Source organism: Zophobas morio, unplaced genomic scaffold, assembly GCF_036711695.1.
Source record: "Zophobas morio isolate AGI-343-1 ecotype UQ-CSIRO unplaced genomic scaffold, CSIRO_AGI_Zmor_V1 ptg000221l, whole genome shotgun sequence".
Taxonomy (NCBI): Eukaryota; Metazoa; Arthropoda; class Insecta; order Coleoptera; family Tenebrionidae; genus Zophobas; species Zophobas morio.
Window position 1 is genome coordinate 215,864 of NW_026972325.1, and position 19,143 is coordinate 235,006.

The following is a 19,143-nucleotide window of genomic DNA, read 5'->3' on the forward strand; positions in this document are numbered from 1 at the left end:
CCAGGTTAAAAAAAAAGACCCAAGATTGTTCTCGAACATTATCGTATTTATATTATATATATCTGTACATTATTATTAATAAAGCCAACTAGCTCGGTTTTTGCATTGCTTTTTTATCATTGTTAGATTTTGAAGACCCCAGCCTAGGGCTGCAAAGGTCATAGAGTAAAAATATCAATTGCTTTGATCAATAGGGTTAAAGCTGTATGGAGTTACAAGTTATATTTACAGTCTTCACCCTCCTAGCTTACTACATACTTGCTATTCCCTGACACCTAAAGTGTGCTCGGGCCATCCCAATCTTCAGTATTTGATTTTAGACATTTATTTGTAGTTATATACACGTTGTCCCTTCTCAACATTCGTCTTTCTGTTATAAGAAGACTTTATTTTTTCTTTAACTGTTGCTGTTTAACCCTTATAATACTTTCTGAGGTAGTAATTTCAGGATTTATCCCTACTATTTTCAAATCGTTTATAGTGGAGCCGTCTAACTCCGTTTTACATATCGAGTCTATTTTCATCAGGTTCTTACAGCTGACCTAGGCCCTCCGAACATTATTTAAGGGGCTCTCACCCCCAAAACATTTATTAAGAAGTAGATATAATCCTCTAACAACTCAGTCCATTTTGAATCCTTTCTATATAGGCTCCTTTAATTAACCCTTTACTAAATTCTGAATGGTTTTTAGCGCCATTCCGTTCGCTTAGTGGTGGTTGGTGGTTATAATAATACACAGGTATTACATTTCTCCAAGAATTTTGTTGAAATCTTGCTCGTGAAGGTCACTCCTTAGACCATTTACTATAATATGACGGTTTCTTCCTCAAGAAATTCTTTTCCGTTTTCACCATCTCAGTATTTATCCTTTTTAAAAGCCTAGGCCTAAAAGTACTTTGAGTAACGATTTATAACTAAAGTACGGTTTCTTACCCATCCTTTGTTTTGGGCATTATAACATCTACCGCAAATTGTCCAACGGTGTCCCGGGGAGTTTTCTAAGGTTTAACTTTCCTCTGGGTTTGTACCTATTTTTATATTTTATACATACAACGCTTTCTTGCGCCACTCTGTCGATAAGGCCAGTTATTGTATGTAGAATTTTCATAAAATCGATCTTTATAAAGCTGACTTGAAGTATTAAATTACAGTATCACTACTAGGTATGTATCTTAACTCCCATTTTAATTGTTACACGTCCTCTCCCCTAACAATTTCACTATCAGACTCGTTTTTATATAATCCTAAGGGACCTTTGTAAATAGTTTCTGACCAGAAAACAGCCAAAGCTTCTCTATCTATGCTATATCGTTTTTGGGCTTCTTTAAGTTTTGCGCTCACAAATGCGACATAATATGCCAGAGCAACTCTCTTCTTCAACTTCGCTTGCACGAGTTGTAATATGAAGGGGCAAGTAGTAAGTACAAACTCCACTCATAAATTCCCCTTTACAAGCTGGAAAAAATCTTGCTTAAGATAACCTCCTGTTCCCTCACTCAAACTATTTACCGTTTTTTGACATACTACTTAAAGGCTCAATTATAATCAATTCAATGGGAAAGCAGGCTCTCCAGTAGTTCAAAGATTGTAAGAAACTTGTTAATTCTTCTTTGTTTTCTTTTTTTTTTATCTTTTTCTTTTCTCAAACGTATGCGTAGTTTCTTGGCAAACCACCTTACATTACTTTTGACAAAGTTACATTTTCTACTCAAAAAATTGGACCATATACCTCATCTTTCTACTAAAGCTAACAAATCTTTATAGTGACCCTCTTCATCTCTACTGCTGGTTAGACAATCGTTTGCAAACACAAAAGTTTCCCTATTCCAGAAATCACTTCGTCCATACCCTTTTGGTATTTAAAAAGTGCATCTACGTAATAGCATGGTATTACAGTCTATTGGAACCTCCTTCCATTTGGCAAGTTAACAGCGAAGTATTTTCGAGAAGTTTTGTGAAATTCTCGTTGATAAATCCCTTTGCAAAGTCAAGAGTAGTAAAAATTTTATACCTTCTCGCCTTAAAGTTTATAAATCTTTCTTTGAAAACACCATACCTTTTTACGTTGCAATGCTTATTAAGTTTTGTTAAGCTTCACTCAACCATATGAACTTTTCGGGCCCCTTCTCAATCTTTCTCTTAGTTGCCGTCTTTAATTCAGGTTTTACCACCACAGCCAAGCAATGTTTCTAATCATATTATAAGGAAGGTTCAGGTAGACTTACTATAAGAAGCTGTTCGCATTCTTTAATGAAGGCTTTTCTCTTGAATCTATCTTTTGTATTACACTTGCGCCATACAAGAGTAACTTCTATGGGTTTAAGTTCATGGTACTTTTTTATGTTGTTCTCATCGTAGTCTATAGATTCTTGGTACCAAACTTCGAACCATAGATTTCGTTACCTTATTACAAATCAAACGTAAAATTTTTCTCTATATATCTGATGAATTCTTTAATGCCGTTTCCACCTCGTTTTTTTCCTAGATTTTCGGTTCTTTTTCTATTCGGTCAAATATAAGGGTATTTACATATACTCTTCCTTCTCGTTATCTGAAAAATCTACAAGTTTCTTCTCGAGCTTTTTCGAGTTACCTGTTACTCGTAGCTAACTCAGATCTTCTTCTCTAAGTATCATATAGAAGCCATCTGGTAGTTTATGATTTACAACATAAACTTTTATTTTCTCTAAACTATAATTAAGGTCCAAACACCGACGAAAATTCATTCAGTGCCTCAATAACCTTTGGAAGGTATACATTTATAACACGGCTAGATCCGGCACGTCCATTGTGGCCGTCTTCCTCGCCCTAGAACCTCTCAACCGCATTTCTCAGCTTAAGCCTCAAGGATGTAGCCGTTCCGATGCAATCCAGCTGTTCCACGCAGAATGTTTACAGTGAAGATCACCGGCTAGAAGGGTTGGGGAGTCACTAAAGGAGCGTCAATATCGAACAACATAAATGGTTGGCTGAGTGGTTGACAGATTGCAATCCAGTCATGGGTCCCTCTCTAGCCAGGTTGAGAGTAATTCCAACTACCTCGATTACCTGCAGAGCTGGCAATGCTATTTAATTTTGTTAGATATTTCGTTTGATCAGGATAGCTACTCCTCCCCACTGGCGCACGACCGAGCCTGGGGATTTCGTCGCAAAGTTTCAAATATTAGATGGTACATTTGGGGAGAGCTATATCTCGCAGACGGCACAGACATCTATTCTTTCACCTTGCATTTTTTCTTCTTGGTGCTCTCTGCGTTCCAAAAAAGTGATCGTATGTCATTAAGAGTTTAAAATTATAAAGCTATTGCAAACAAATTATAAGCTTTTCGCAGTCTTGGGCAGGGTCGAGAAATTTATCGTCATAATAGTTAAAAGTTGTCATAAAGTCGGTTGCTGTTGCTGTACTATCTGTTTGAGTAGCTAAGTCTGCATTATCAATGTTAAATCTTTTGCAGGGGGTGCTTGGTGCGGTCTCGCTCTCTGGTGGAAAGCACAGGGCACAGTTGGGGTGATGGTAGAATTCGGAGTGGAATCGGATGTCGTGGTCGCGTACTGGTCGACTGATAAAGGCCTCTGCGGGTAACCTTTGCAGTTTCGAGAAGTTGGCGGCGCGAACCTCGCCGTAATTCGCACATCTAGCAGACGAGTACCATGTTTTGGGTGACACTCCGCGGTCAAATGACCCACACCGAGGTACCGCAGCGTAAAAGCTTGCAGCGGGACCAAGCATCTGGCAACGATGGTACTGGCCATTGCGATTGCTTTTTCGAAGTTCTTTACTTTAATTTAATGATGAAAAATAGTTTTCAGTTTTAATAGCTTTTGTCTTTCGGTTCTGGGTATGTGCACCAGCACTATTGGTAACGTACGCTTCCTTTAACTATTAACAGCGTCCACCGTTTGCATCCGAGCCGGTCGGAGTCATGTGGTGCTTTGTGTGCGCAGGCCCCCCTCGAGGATGGAAATGTCGAGTTCACTTTTAATTCCACAGGCATCAAATTTAGTGACTTGTCTTCTATTTGTTGATAAGTTAAGTTTGTAGTTCTTGAAAGAGACTTCCCTGAGTCTTTAATACCTTTCAAGTTGTCGTTACCCTCATTAGAGCTAGTATTATATTTATTGTGATTATACTCATTGCTATTATTTCTACTATTAATATTTCTATTTTTACTACTTTATATATTATTTTACTATTACTGTTGTTGCTAACAGTTATATTATTAATGACGCTATTATGGGAACTATTAGTAATAAGATTAAAGCTACTACTACTATCATTATTAATATTATCTATTCACCGTGGTTGGACTCGTCTTTTGTAATCTTTAAAGTCTCGCTATCATAAAGTATCACTCCGAAAACATTTGCTTGATCTAGAATTTGTAAGGCCAAATATACATTATCATAATTAGCTATTTTATCAAAAAGTTCCTTTCACCTTTTAGGCTTATTTTTATCCTAAGTGGTTTTCAGTAACTTCAGGAAGGGTGTAAGTGGGTAATTCCAAAGTTTCCACACATCTTTTAAAAATTACTGTCGCAACTTCTATTCTCAAAGTGAGCTATTTTCGTTCTCAAGGCCTCTAGCTTTTTCTTAGCTCGTTAATCCTGGTTATTAATTCATAATATTTGCTAATTAGTAGCCTGCAGAGTGGGGCTCATAGCAGCAGAGTTTATACAGAAGTCGTTAATATATGCATCATAAAGGTAAGTAGTTAAAGTTAATATTATTATATAATACTATGTAAACAGATATAATATATAGTGTAAATCTTAATTAAAAGGCCGAGGAGCACAGAGCCACATCCAAAAAAGGCACGTATACTGCTCAAGCAAAAAACAATTTCACACTTAGCTAATAAGCGCATTTTTAAATATATACATTGAGCCACGGCAAGTTCGAGTTGGATAAAGTTCTATGTTTAGAGCTATATCTAAAGGGTAAAAGTACTACTATCACAAAGTTATAATCCTATCACATAATTTAGTAAGAAAGTTTATCCCACTGGCATACTACAGTCGTTGCTAATAAATTGGCCTTGCAGAGATGCCTGTAAGTGCCATGAGTAACTTATGCCGATATTATGAAGTTCCTTTGAGCATTGATTATAAAATTTTGTAGAGAGTGTACTTTCACTGGCTTTGTAGATAAAATTTAAAAGATTATTAGTAAAACTCCATCATTTCTACAGTAGTTAAAAATATTTTATAATATCTGTAATTTACTCTATGGTTATTTAACTATTACTATTGATTATAGATATTGATTTACTACCACTAGTAATTATTTATTAGTTATTACTCTTTTGTTTACCATTTTTTTAAAAGTTATAGTTAAATTATTATTTAACATAGTAAAAAGTTCTTCCGGGCCTTCCATACATGAGAAGCTGGGAAGAATATTTATTTTTTGGCTGGGTTGCATATTCACAATTTTTTAAAGTAATATTACTTAACTTACAAAGGTTTGGAGGGGGTTGGGCCTATTTTTTAAAATGATGAGGGTACATGTTAAAAATATACATGTCAAAAAATTAGTGCACCCAAAAAAAAATCACGAGGGTAAAAGGGAGGAAAAATAAGTAGTAGTGAGCAAGTTTTATTAGGCTGTACTTCGTGTGTATTTAGATTCCTTTAAAATAAATTAGATGGGTATAGTTAAATTTAACAGAAAATAATAGTGTGATGGTTCCTCACTAGTTAGATTTCACCGACACTATTCTCTATTACGCCTTTAACATTTTTTAAATAAACTCGCCCTCATAAGAGTTGATAAAGGAATGGTAGCTCGCTTATCAGAATTTTCAGTCTATATAAATTCACCTAAATATAATCTAAGCTTATGATAGGCAAATGTTCTGACCGCTTGTATTTAGCGTACCAATAGAGGTAGTACATTTGTACATCGCTCAGAATTATTAAAAAATTTGCTGTTATACCTCGACTTATCATTAGAGTTATTGTAGGTTTTAACTGACCTCTAAGTAGCTGGCTCTTACTTAAAAGCAACAAAAGATTAAAATTTATTGCTAAATTTAATTTTAGCAATTTTTTTTTTTGAAACAACGAACAAACAACAAAGAAGTGAGAGGACCTCTCACAATAAAAGTTAATTTGCTATCTGAAGAGTATGCAGTATATATATATTTATTTAAAAAATAAATGTGCCGTCGTAATAATTTGGTTAATTTCTTATGTATGTAATTTCTTATTTCATCGAGAACTTATAAAAGGTTAAAAAGATTATTTTTATAGTACTTAAAATTTGAATAATTGTTTATAAATTGCATAATGAAATATTACAGCGGAAAAAAAATATATTCAAAAAATAAAGACCACTCGGCACCTAAGTCCATTATAAACTCCATGTTAAGGGTGTAAGAAAACCGTTTTCTAGTAAAATCACGCGTTTAGTACCTGTTTACTTAGCAGACAATTTCATAAAGAAATTAACTAAAAACTAGAAATGTAGTAACATAAAAATATACTTCTACAGAGAAGGCTGTCGCATGCCTTGTTAGAATTAACTTTTCTTTTTTTTTTAATAAAAGTTGAAATAATATCATATCACAAATGTATAGGTTTACATATCACGTGGAACCAAATACTAACGGAAAGATTTTTAGTAAGATACAAAGTAGCGGTAAGGTCTTAACCGAGAGCGTAATTAATTAGCTGAAAAAGACCGCGATGTAGTAAGCCAGTCTTATAAATAAAAAAGTGACTCGCTCGCTGTCTGCTTGTGTTTGTTCGACTTGTATTTTGTTCGATTTTGATCTCCAGTTTATAATTTAATTGGTCCATATTGTAGCTAATAGTAAATGTTATAGGTTCCGATCTACAGCGCTAAAACGTAAGGGGTTTTGATCTATAAAGTGATTATTTTATTATTTAGTTGTTTAGAAGTAATTAGGAATTACAAAGTTAGTAGAAAATATTTATTTTAGTAAGGCTTTATATTAACAAAAAAAAGCTTTTATTACTGATAGTCAAATAAATTTAAACAAAGTAATATAATTTGTAAATTGAAGGAACTTATATAATAAATGAAATCCAATTAAAAATAATTGTTGACTATTTAAATTAACTACTTACGAGATACTAATTATTATTTATAATTGTAAAAGAAATTATACATTATGCGGAACGAAAAAAATTGATAAAAAGGTTAATTTAATTAATAAACTTACTAAGGGGCAAACAAATTTTAAAAGTTCCTAACATTTTTTCATAGTGATATAAAACTTTAACTTGAAAAATCTAGTCCAAGTAACTATACTTGAACCGTTAACTACCCAAGACTTCAAAATTACAAGTTGCTTCTCTAAACTAATAGAAAACATTGCTGGTAAATTCTTTTCTACTCTAATAGCTTTACCCTTACCCTCTAAAGGTTTCGGCATTTAAACTAGCTTGTACTCTACTTCTTTATTATCTCTTTCTTAAAATACTATATTAAAAAATCCTGACAGTGAACTAGAAATAATGTGCGTATAAAAGTTGTAGTCTATTAATTCTTTAATAAGAAAAAACGAAAATTTTGCTCACTACCTTTATCAGATATCCACCAATTTAAAAAGTGATGCCTACCTAAAAGAAACAAGAAATCAACCACTAAGGTGTGATGTCCTAACGACCTGGTACGACATTGGCAACAAAGAAATTCGCAATATCTTAAATTTAATTATAAATTACTCTAAATTACAAAATTTTACTAAAGAGGAACTTTAATTCGGACATACCCTATTCTTTAATGTACTTTAGCTTATTTGAGGAGCCTTAAAGTTTTAGATTAAATGCAGTTATACGGTCTCTTTTGTTTTGTTATTTCTAATTTGCCCTTCAGCTTTAGTCCTTTCGTATATAACATAGCGCCTCTTAACTAAAGAGCGAAAAAAGCCTAGGTAGAACTAATATTAATTGTTAAGTTGCTTTGCATTACACACGAGAAATCTTTGTTTCGGACAAGTAAGTCCGGATACTTTATGCATGTATTTGCATTTTAACTTCCGGCATACATTCCTTTGAAGTCCCTACGTTTGAGTTAATTGGCCTTTATAATCTTGTTAAAAATTATTTTAAACTTTTCATTGCATTTTTAAAAAGATTGCATTATAAATACCTTGTACGTACGGGTGTTAGCTTGTTGAATAGAGAGAAAAGGTCAACTGAAATTCTTAATTTAGCTTCTTGGCTAACTTAATCCCAAGATTTACCTTAGATGTACAACCATTGGAACTACTTTAAAAGGCAACGATTATATCGATGCTTGCCGAAACTTTGCTGAGCTTAAAAAGATCACAGAAATGTAACCTTACAAGGACTGGGAAACAAGAATTCGCCAAATTAAAAACATTTTCGGCCTTTTCAAAGCCATAAATTTACCAGAAGATCTTTTTTTTTTAATTTTTAAGAAAAATAATAGCTAGTGCATGAAATTCTCTAGGATTTGGATCGATTATTTATAGCAGAAAGCTTTCAAGATTAACCTAGAAAACTATGGAAGCTGTAGGCCTGGAAGTACTTTAAATAATAAATTTTTTTTAAAAAAAATTAATTATAAAGAGAAAGCTATATACAACTTTTTTCGTGGCAGAAAAGTAATAACGATGAATACATCTGGTCGCTGTAACATGGCCCAACCTTTAATAAATTGTATAAAAACTTAAGGAAATTTAATTATCTTTTCCTGACCTCTTTATCCTCTTGATTACCAAAATGCATATACATCTTGGGTATATGTTATTTATATATTAAAAAATTAAAGGAAAACTAGAAAATGTATATTCAGTTGACCTCAGGTTATGAAGCTATTAACGGCGATTAAATCTTCACCAAATTGTGATGATATTAACTTTTACTTTGTTGTATTAGTCGTTAAGATGAGTGTAAATTCTCAAGATGATCCTTCCTGAATAAAAAATTATATGAAGTGGAAAAAAAAAAAATTTCTGCTTAAACTTCACTAAATGTATTAAAAAAAAATTTGATACGGAAATAATAGCTAGAGTATTTGTATTGCGAAGTCACAAAGTTGCTAAAGTTTTTTTTTTTCCTAGAAATTACTTCATGTCTTATTGTTTTTTTTACTTGAAGGAAATAGTAAATAACTTAAGAGTTGAATTATATCCATTGTAAAGAGGGCCTAAAGAAACAACCTTGAAAATAAATGTATTTACACGTATATAGAGACATTTTCGGTATTGTTTTTAAAGTGTTGGGTGAATACCTACAATAATGTACAGAATGATAACATAAGTAAAAACATAAAATTATAATATGTTATCATATTAGACAAATCTTTATATTTTAGAGCATGCCCTAAAGATGTTGGAGCCCACCTTTATAAGTAGGCCTCTCAACTTTTTAAGTATATGACTGTCTTAAATGATATATATCAACTTATAAGCCAAGTCGTGAACCGTAGTTTATTTGGATAAGAAAAGCATAATTATCAAAAAAAAATCAAAATAGAAAATAACAGAAGGCTAGATTCATTTTCCTATTACTTTTACATAATAATTTTTAAATTATAAAATTGCTTTCTCTCATAATTAAAATAAACTTAAGTTACGAAACTGTCGGTTTTCATATTTTATTTTAAAGAAACAGTATTGCGCTCTAATCCTCTTAGCGTTGACATCAAATATTAATTTTGGACAAGGTAAATGAGTTGCCGCAGCCCCGATAAAATTATTTAGTTGGCTTAATAGAGAGGGAAAGTGATGAGTATTTGTTCTGTTGCGTAGCAGATTTCATAGGTCTCTTTGATATACCTTTACAAAGTCTATCAACCAGTTCTACTTGCCAAATGTTATCAAACGCTTTTTGGCGTCGTACGACGGCCCCTGTTTTTTTTGTGGTATCAAATTATTAGTCTGTCTAACAACACATTGGATTAATAAGTCGTGGAATATTTTTTAAACTTAGTGAGGTGCTTAGGGTTTATCACTTCTCCCATCTCATTAAGACTTTATGACTTACTGAAAAACATTTTAAGGCATAAAGAGTGAACCCTTTGGAGAATACCTTATTTACTGCCTTCATACTTCTTTTGAAAAATTCATTGTTAAAGCGCCAGTTTTTATTTGATATTAGAGAATTTTTAATAACTGTAAAATATTGTTTAAAGTATGAAGTAACTGAGGTGTTAGAAAGTGTAAGAAGCGCTATGGCGCGTGACTAATTACGTAATTAAAGTTAATCCCTATATATAACGAAGTAGCGGCGTTGTAGCGTTAAACGTTATGTTTCTTTCATTAGCTGCCTTTTAAAACTAAATATTCAATTTTCGGAAATACGTTATAGGTTATTTTACAGTGACGACTAAGAAGTTTTCAGGAATCATATCTTGCTGAACCGATAAAATTAAAAATATATTTTTTTTCATAGTGTGACTAAAAGAAATTTTTTTTAGTACGATTATATTTAAAATTTTTTGGGTGTTTTGAGGAAAAGTATTGGCGGGTTTTAATGGATCACCCGCTGACAGTTTATTATTTGATCTTCTTTGCCATGGCATATAATTAAAGCCTTCAGCAGTTTTAGCAGATTTGATATCAATAAGTAGGAAAGTCAAGTGGTCCTAAAAAGGTATCTGCCCGAAGGGGGCCTTAATATTTTTAAAATAATATATCATATATAGAACAGCAGTGCGCATCGATATCATAATTATCTTTTAAAGAGTTTCTTTTTAAGAAAAAAATTAATGATTTTTCTAAACCTTTAAATAGCAACAATGACGTTTAAAACGCAAATAATTTAATTAAAGTGCACTGTGCGGTGCTAGCATGTTCGGCGTATAGCAAGTTTATGATTAAGAATATACCTTTTCCTGGTTTTTGATCGTGTCGTAAAAGAAAACACCTGATTTACAAGTTCTCAATAGAAAGTGATAGTGTACACATTAGCTTTAAGCTTGGGTTAGAGCAATCTCATACATATTAAAAATAATTCTACCCCCAACCCATATTATGTATGAAGAGTCTATCGCGTGGTCGGCGATAGCATGCGCCGTCCCAGACTTCGTAATTTACATTCACTGCCGGTATTTGATTAGTGTACTGCCTCGCAATATAGTTTTCGTGCGCTTTTTCGTGATAAAAAGGCCCTCACTCTTTTCCGCATTAATAGTACTTTTCAACTAACCGGTTAGCAAGCGTCAGTAGGTAGTACTGCGGATGCTGGCGCAACAAAGAGGATGACTTTGACGAGGAGAAGATAACCATGTCATCCGCATAAAAGGCAATCAACGCGTAGGGGTCGTCAGGCTGTGGGACTCCGCGCACCTAAAGTGCAAAGAGTAGGGGTGATAAAAGAAATCCTTGTGATGCTCCGGTGGTTGAGCGCGCATCGCCCGCACTTATATCCAAGGCGCAGCCCTCAAGGAAAGATGTAATCACGTTAAAAAGAACAGTGGGAAGAGCTACGGCGAACAGTTGGTGAAAGAAACCCTTGTACCAAAGTCGGTTGAAGATAGTGCTCGTTGCCTTCTCAACATTGAATGCATCGATTTTCCACTCTGACGGGGAAAGGAGTTTTTGAGTCGTCAAGTTCCTTGTCGAAATCCAAACAGGAGCTCTGACAAGGAGCCTCAGTACCTTTGCCATCGGCTGATAATAGGCTGATAGGCCTGTATTTGCTTAGCGTAAATGCTGGTCGTGGTGTCTTTGGGAGCATTATAATAGTTGACGTCTTCCAGCGCAATGAAGATGAGGCAGCATAGACCTCCTACTGCAACCATTAGTAATTGCTTTAACATCACGTTGGCGATAACGTCGAGGTCATGTTTCTTTCATCTCGGTAAAGCATCAGTAATCTCAATGTTCGAGTATGATTCTCGACTTTATCTGTTCCTCGACCTCGGCGGGAAGTTGGACCCCAAAGCACTTCATTAGCAGCTATACAAGCAGGTGGCGCATACTGGGTAGCACGGTGGGCAACAAAAAGTGTCCCTCTGTCAGCATTATTTTCAGCTACAAAGTCACCGTCTCCATAGTAGTTAATGGTAAACGCGCTGAGTTTTTGTATTACCTAATAAACTTTTAGAAAAAAAACGCGACGTTACGGTTGTGTTCCGTATATTACTCAAATTTGTCTCCTACATGGTGCGCCAATAGCTTTTTACTTAACGCCCTGATTAGTCCATTAAGTGTTAATTCATCTTTGGGGCGTTCTGACACCGTAGCTACTCGAATAAGGCGTCCTCGCTCGCAGGTAAGGGCCTTCAATCCATCAGGAAAGCGGTTAAGTCAAAAATCAACTTTACGTGCTGTAGTGGCGGTGAGTTGACCTTTATTTAATGGAATTTAATGTACATATGTTATCAATAAAAATAAAATCTAGTAAAAAATTTTTCAAGACAAAATTGTTTACGCTAGTAAAGCTTACTTTTACTGGATGTAATTTTTTTATATAAAATATATTTAAATTTCCGAAATAGTATTAATCGGTAAGATTAACTTTCTTGGATATGAAGATTAATTTATAAAAAAAATTTATATGGAATTAATGCGTTAATATTTATTAATTTTATCTTGAATATGGCTTGATACAACACTACCACCGACGTTATTGCTTAATCTAAATTTGGTAAAAATGTTAAAAAATTTAAACAGATGAACTTTAAAAATATGAGGATCAATTAAACCTAAGTTTTTGTGGTTATGTGCTATTTCTAAAAACTCATTATAAATATTATAGCAGTTCATTTTAAAGTTATTATGATAAGTATTAAGTGTAAACTTAATAAATATAAAGATATGGTTCTATCTTTGTATAACATTAAAGTCTGCTTTTATTGTGAGAAGATCGAGAAGACTAGGCAGTTCATCAACTTCACTTTGAGCGAATTAAGCGGACTTAATAAATGTTCATATGTATGGCATTTTCTCATGATCATTACCGTGCTATTGTCCAGTGTATGTCTCGTATTAGGTAAACTACATTCACAACTTTACAGCTTTCAGTCGCTCTCTTGCCTTTTGTTTTATCTTTTTAGAATCTTCCTGGAACTTAATCAAATGGAGTTTAAGAAATAACAATTTTTTTTTAAAAGCCGAGATTTTTTTTTTCTCCATATTTGTTGTGGATTATTTCGGTCGTTTTATGACCTCAAGTCAACCATTAATTTTTTTTTTCGATCTATATAATTTATCTGATTTCCTCTCGTTCGTACCTTTTATTATTTCCTTCAAATATAAGAGAGCTGGGGAGCTCGGTCCTAAAGGTAAACAAAGCTTTTATTTTAATTAAAAAGGGCTTGCTTCCCTGTGAAGATCTACTTTAATATATTATTTACTACTGCTATATTAGAACTGAGATATGTAAACTTATTACGACTTTTGCGGCTTTTTGACCTCTTTAAATATGCAAAGCATTCCAACATACTTCGGATTCTTTTAAAGTCCCTAAAAATTGCTTTAAAAGGTATATCTATCACTTATCTTTTTAGTGCGATCCCTGATCCTATACTCACCCAAGATCCCCTCATTAACATAACGTAGGTGTTTTGTTTTTACTGATATTTATAGCAATATACACGGTGTTTTTCTCTACACTTATTTATTATGCTGAGACGGTCTCCTGCACTAGAGGTTTTCAAATGCTAATAAATATTAAGTGATCGTGAGTTACGCGAATACAGACCCTATTACTGGCCTTTACATCCACTCTGAAGGGAAGCTAAAAGGTCAACCTACCGACTTTCAAGATATTCCAGCTTCGCTTTGGTGGTGCATCGTTACGCTTACAACGGTAGGATACGGTACTCGCCCTTTAAAAAGTTAATATACTCTGCCTTGATAACTGTTGTTAAACACTTCTGTAAAACAGGGGATCTCACGCCTAGAACGACTCTAGGAAAGATAATAGCTTCCATCACCATGGTCACAGCGTTGGTAGCCGTTGCCCTACCCGTGACCATCCTTTCTGCAGGTATTTGTTTCCTATGAAATAGCGGTCAATTTTCCTTCTAAAACTTGCTTAGTCTTTTCGCAGGAGTCTGAAGAATATTTGGAGGTACGCACTCGAAAGTTACTTTCAGAGGCGTCTGGAGATCTACTGTTCTCAAACGTTTGTCTGAGCCCTCAGTTAAAAAGGGCAAAAGGTAGAATCGTTCTTTTGAAATGCTCCCGCTATTATATTACTTCATATCAGTTATGTTCAATAGAAAAGCAGAAAAAACTAGTGAGGGCGGCTTAAGTTGTATACTGTCGCCAGAAAGCTCCTTGAATATAAGAGAAGAGTTCTTTTCTTGCTACACCAAGGCCAATAGAGAGTAGAATATACAATTTTTAGATTGAACTCGAAGATTAATGCCTTAGAGAGGGAATTAGAATTTTTAAGAAAGCTCAAGTTCGTATTGGAAACTGAAGTCTTATGAATCTTATAAATAAAAAAAGGGAGTTTCACCGTACTTCAAAGCTGTTTTATGTTATAAAATAGCGCTTATAGACCTTTATTATAATAAAACCGAGTGACGGGCTTATCTAAAATTTTTAAGCCTTGAAATTCTTTTTCAAGTTTTCTAGCCTCAATAGAGCCCTCCTTTTATATGAAAAGTAGGTAAAACCTCAGGATGCCTTACAACTTTAGGCTATCGAAACCTGCGGAAACAAAGCTATTGCAAACGGAAGACCCACGAGAAACGATACTGCGCACACTATATTCTGCACGGGGATCTATTGCCAACACCATCCTCAACAAGACATTTGAGAGAAGGGACAGCAACAGTAGACCTGCCAGTGGGGGCGCCGCTTCAGCACTCCTTTTTCTAAGGCCAGCATAACGACAGGAGGGACCAACAGAGTTGGCAGGCACAAGGCGACTCTCGTAAGCGCAGTGGCCCAGAGCCCCTCCGCAGCAGCAACTCGGGAATTCCCGTAAAGCTATATGATCTCAACCAGTAAACTGTTTTGTTATACGCTGCACATCCAGCGAAGCACCTTTCCACTTTCATCGTAGAGGTCGATCCCCGTCTTCAGTTCAGCTTTTCTCTTTTAAAAAATTAATAGAAAATTTTTACCTTCACTACACAAATATACCATGAGAACGAGGTTACAGACAGCAGCAACAGAAACAGCAGGAAACGGGATGAACCTGCTTAGCACATTCTAAAATAAAACTATATCATATTTATGGCTTTAGTATTTGCATATAAGCAACTATTCTGTTAAAGAGTTATAGGGAGAAGGCTATAAAATTGTTAGAAACTTTAAGTGACGAAAATCACGCGTCATACTCGTATTTTTAAACTTACTTTCGTTTTTGCTGAGAATTTCAACCGCTTTACTGTTTCGCCTAGGCCAACTACTATACTCACAGAACTAATAAGGGCGCCTGTAAGGGGGTGGCTTAGATAAGAGCTTAAAACTATTGTACTCGAAGTACTTCAATTGCCATAATAATACAATCTAAGCTTTTAACAATACAACAGCTGGTATCTAGAAGACGGACACTTTAGAGTATTATATACATTAAATGTAGGCCATAAAACTATTTTTTCAACCTAAGTAGCCCTGAAGAACCGTGGCCATGGACGTCTCTTGAGATGCGTTACGATTAGAGTAGTTAATAGCCGCGTTATGAGTCTGATTGAGAGCTTGCCAAAAAATACGCTTTAATAAGGATTGCCCTGGAATAAGCATTCCTGCAAAAAAAGTAAATAATTAAATAATTTAATTTTATATTATAATGATTATTATTAATATAATAACGAATTTACCACAAGTAATGGGAGCGTTAAATAACGCGTAACCGCACATCCTGAAAGCTGGGAAGATTATTTGGTTGGTGTCAGGATGAACGTTAGCAGCTCTTATTTTCTTTGCAGCAAGGAGAATCTCTTTACTTTAAAACGTCAAAATAGATTTTATTAAATAGAGTTAAAGTTATTAGTTATTACGAAACGTCTGAACGCTCAGGATTCAAAGCAAGATCAACAGCTTCCTTAGTTGATATACCAAAAAATACTTTAGGAAGAAGGCAACGAGGATCCGAAATATCAAACATCTACTATTTAAGTATAAAACTACAAAGTTTAAATAACAAAACCAGACCAAGGACCTTCCGTAACCGATCAACAAATGTTTGATCAAGAAGACGCGATGAACCATCACCCATTTCTGTAAGTGAAACTCTAACTCGGAACTGGTTTAAAAGGTCTTAAAGCGACAAAACTTTTAAAAATGTATACAGAGGACCCCGTAAACCACAGTATTGGTTACAAAGTAAATTTAATTAATTCGATCTAAATTATTTTTAAATGCACACCAATACTTAAGAATAGCTTGCCATAAAGAGAATACTTTTTAAAAATAAAGAAACGATCTTATCATTCTGCTTGGGTAAGAAAGTAATTACAGCTTGCATTTTCAGGTAATAATGGTTTTATTAAAAGACCATTAACAGCTATACATATAAGTTTGAGCTAAAGAACCGAAACAATAATTTAATGTTTACTTAGCAATTTGCACAACGTTAGAATAGAATTTTTAATATAAAGTTGTAACTTTAAAGTTACAAAGTTGTGGGGTAAAAACTTTTAAGAAAAGTAATATATGTATATACTTACGAAATAAAGAAACCTTGAATTTAAATTGTTAAGTTTTTAAAGCATTAATCTTATAACTACCTCCATTTTCGTCTGTTGGCAACAATAAAATAATTTTATTACGCTTCTAGATATTAGACGAAACCACCCTTACATAGCGACGCCTTTATGCATTTATTGGAGACAATTAATGTTGTGGTTAACTTTTATTTTGACTTCTTCTAATGCTCGGTAAGTCGAGCGCAGACTACTTAGTACTTGATTATAGTTATATAATTTTTAATGTATACTCTGACATAGTTTCATATAAATTTCCCTCTCTAGTATCTATTCAATTTGTTTCTTTTTTCTCATGAACGTGTAACCTGCACTTTTTTCTTCACAAATACATTTTAGTTGCCTCCTAAATTATTTACTTTGGTGGTTAGACCACTAGGATGCTGAAGCTACTTTTAATATTTGTTCAAATTTAAATTTATAAAATCCAAAAAGATATGTTTCAAATGAGCATTTAACTTCAGTTAAGAAGTTAGACTTGTGTACTCAGTAAAACCCAGATCTTATGTAATGCACTTACGCCGCTAGATCGGTGTACTAATTATAATGTTTTTTTAAAGCGCTTTAGTTCTATAATATTGTTAGGATACACTCTTAATATATAGCATATTTACTAACTAGAATTTTGGGTCCCATGAAATAAAATCTTTAGGAGTTTTAATTAGTAATTGAACTTTAAAATTTTTTGCCAGTTTTAGATTTGACACAAGGTCCAAAGTTAGAGTTGGATAATATTCACCAATAGGGAAATGTTATATCTTTAACTTTTTTCGAAAACCGTAATTTATCAGACAAACTCTTTAAATTATTGCCACCAATGAGTATCAGGGATTAACCTACAGAGGATGTTTGGACAATGAAAGTTCACGGGGGGCTAATAAGTTACCATATATAGGAGTGGAGTAGGAATTAGGAAGTTTACCTGAAACCCATATGCATATGTCTATAATACGCACTCCAAGACAGCTTTAATTTTTAAAAAAGAGAGCGAGGCAATCTAATAATACCTGTTTTCCTTTTTTTCCTGTTACTTTTATACAGCGCTATAAATTAAATGTAAGTTCTACGAGATAGGAGACGTCGAATTGATACAGGAAAATCGTCAAACCTAGCATGGTAAATTAATAAAATGTAATTTTTTCGAAATTTTCTTCTGAGGTATAAGAAAAAATAATCTTATAAATAGTTAAATTCTGTTAAGAGCGAGCTATTAGATGCAACTATTATTAATCGTATTTTATGAATTTTTTTATGACATTTATATTATTTCAAGATATAAAAAATTCGCATAATGGGTTCCTTAGGACAGCTATTATGATTCCTTTAAGAGAGTGTGCTAGTGGACACTTAAGTTTTAACTCTGCGTGTGATGAGGAAGGGAAATAGGGTAAGCGGTAAGGATTCATTTAAAAATCGGCTAGTACCGAAATAAGTTAAAATATATATATAAACTTGATCCATAACACAGAAAAAGCAAGTCAGGTTTTTAATAAAAGCGAAAAGCTCTACACTGCCGACACTGTTAATCTTCAATGGTATTTAATTTTCAGTGTTGCCCTCAGTCGAAACGTCTTAGGGTCATTATATTTTAAGCTCTAACGCCTTTCGAACGTGAATTAAGTGGTGACTAAGGTCAAGGCAGCGACCCAAACGCGAAAGTAAGATTTCGTTATGAATATTAATGTAAGCTGTTTGTGCTGGGTATTCGACACCTCTCATAACCTACGCTTTGCTGCCTAGGCTATCGCTGTTAGCGTCCTCGATTAAAGAGCGACAAAATAAAATGAAACACTAAACCGCGAACTACAAGTTGAGCTACTTCCATATTCATTTAAGCAGTGGTCGACCTTAAGGAGAGAATTAGCTGGACACGCTGATGACCTAGTAACAGTGAACTTACGCACTCTTAGCGTGATGATTGGAGGCTAAGAACATATTTTATTTGTATTAAAATTACCGTTATTGGCTACTTACACATTTTTCCCAAGGGAATTTGAAGTTTTAGCAAATTACGAAATCAAATGGCAGTTTAAATCAAGTGCGCGAAAAGCAATTTGAAGAGGGACGAGTGGAGGTAAATTAGTGTCAACCCTTATCAACGATAACCAGAACAAAGGTTTTACGTAGACACACTTGAGTGGGATATCTACCACATGAAGGATACAAGTACATAGTAATGGGAACTAATGCACGTTTCAAACATACAATTATTACTTTTACTAAAAAATTATAAAAAATAAAAAAACCATGTTAAATCAATAATCACAACTACATCAAAAAACGTAAGACATAATAGGAACAATAAAACGACATTATACGAAGGAATAAGTAGATAAAGGAGTAATTTTATCTGAGAAATTTAAAAACAGGATAAATGAAGATAGAAATTTATTAGTTCCGTACTTAAGGGTACAGTTCATGTTTGTTCAGTGAAAGAAGACTAAAACCATTTCATCCATGATACAATGCATACTTAAGCAAGCTAAATTATAGTCAGAACACTGTAGTGAGGCTGTATGTGACTAGGTATTTAG

At 33.9% G+C, this 19,143-nt stretch overlaps 1 protein-coding gene and 3 long non-coding RNA genes across 9 annotated transcripts; 3 read left to right on the forward strand and 1 right to left on the reverse strand.

Annotated features, from left to right (window-relative positions):
- The first annotated feature begins 1,109 nt into the window (after positions 1-1,109).
- LOC135146279 (uncharacterized) lies at positions 1,110-2,035 on the forward strand. The gene is made up of 3 exons (XR_010283769.1): positions 1,110-1,164; positions 1,251-1,588; positions 1,660-2,035. It is a non-coding gene; the product is annotated as an uncharacterized LOC135146279 (long non-coding RNA).
- A 544-nt stretch (positions 2,036-2,579) lies between these two features.
- Positions 2,580-3,219, forward strand: LOC135146277 (uncharacterized). Its single transcript, XR_010283768.1, has 3 exons — positions 2,580-2,651; positions 2,704-2,752; positions 2,814-3,219. It is a non-coding gene; the product is annotated as an uncharacterized LOC135146277 (long non-coding RNA).
- Positions 3,220-12,719: 9,500 nt separating this feature from the next.
- Positions 12,720-14,451, forward strand: LOC135146261 (uncharacterized). 3 transcript variants are annotated; one of them, XR_010283763.1, is made up of 6 exons: positions 12,720-12,936; positions 13,001-13,765; positions 13,834-13,935; positions 13,988-14,107; positions 14,158-14,245; positions 14,299-14,451. It is a non-coding gene; the product is annotated as an uncharacterized LOC135146261 (long non-coding RNA). The 3 variants fall into 3 exon arrangements; XR_010283762.1 differs by having other exon boundaries at positions 13,001-13,228; positions 13,315-13,765; positions 14,158-14,451; XR_010283761.1 differs by having other exon boundaries at positions 14,158-14,451.
- On the reverse strand, positions 14,383-17,644 carry LOC135146260 (sideroflexin-5-like). 4 transcript variants are annotated; one of them, XM_064078416.1, is made up of 11 exons: positions 17,617-17,644; positions 16,066-16,138; positions 15,905-16,011; positions 15,725-15,849; positions 15,509-15,649; positions 15,260-15,339; positions 15,045-15,113; positions 14,946-14,996; positions 14,739-14,888; positions 14,607-14,681; positions 14,383-14,547 (listed from the first exon to the last, which is right to left on the reverse strand). In XM_064078416.1, exons 2-11 carry the CDS (start codon positions 16,120-16,122, stop codon positions 14,449-14,451), a joined length of 954 nt encoding a protein of 317 aa, XP_063934486.1. In that variant the 5' UTR covers positions 16,123-16,138; positions 17,617-17,644; the 3' UTR covers positions 14,383-14,448. The 4 variants fall into 4 exon arrangements, with proteins under 4 accessions (XP_063934486.1, XP_063934488.1, XP_063934487.1 ...); XM_064078418.1 differs by lacking the exon at positions 17,617-17,644 and having other exon boundaries at positions 15,905-15,948; positions 16,059-16,151; XM_064078417.1 differs by lacking the exon at positions 17,617-17,644 and having other exon boundaries at positions 15,905-16,014; positions 16,066-16,113.
- Positions 17,645-19,143: the final 1,499 nt, after the last annotated feature.

Bases quoted from the DNA above. Each gene is read 5' to 3' on its own strand.
- LOC135146260 (XM_064078416.1), bottom strand. From the start codon at position 16,122: ATGGGTGATGGTTCATCGCGTCTTCTTGATCAAACATTTGTTGATCGG. The intron at 15,850-15,904 runs GTAATAACTAAT...GACGTTTTAAAG, and splicing joins CCTGAGCGTTCAGACGTTTC to TAAAGAGATTCTCCTTGCTG. The intron at 15,114-15,259 runs GTAAGTTTAAAA...GTTTTATTTTAG, and splicing joins AATTCTCAGCAAAAACGAAA to AATGTGCTAAGCAGGTTCAT.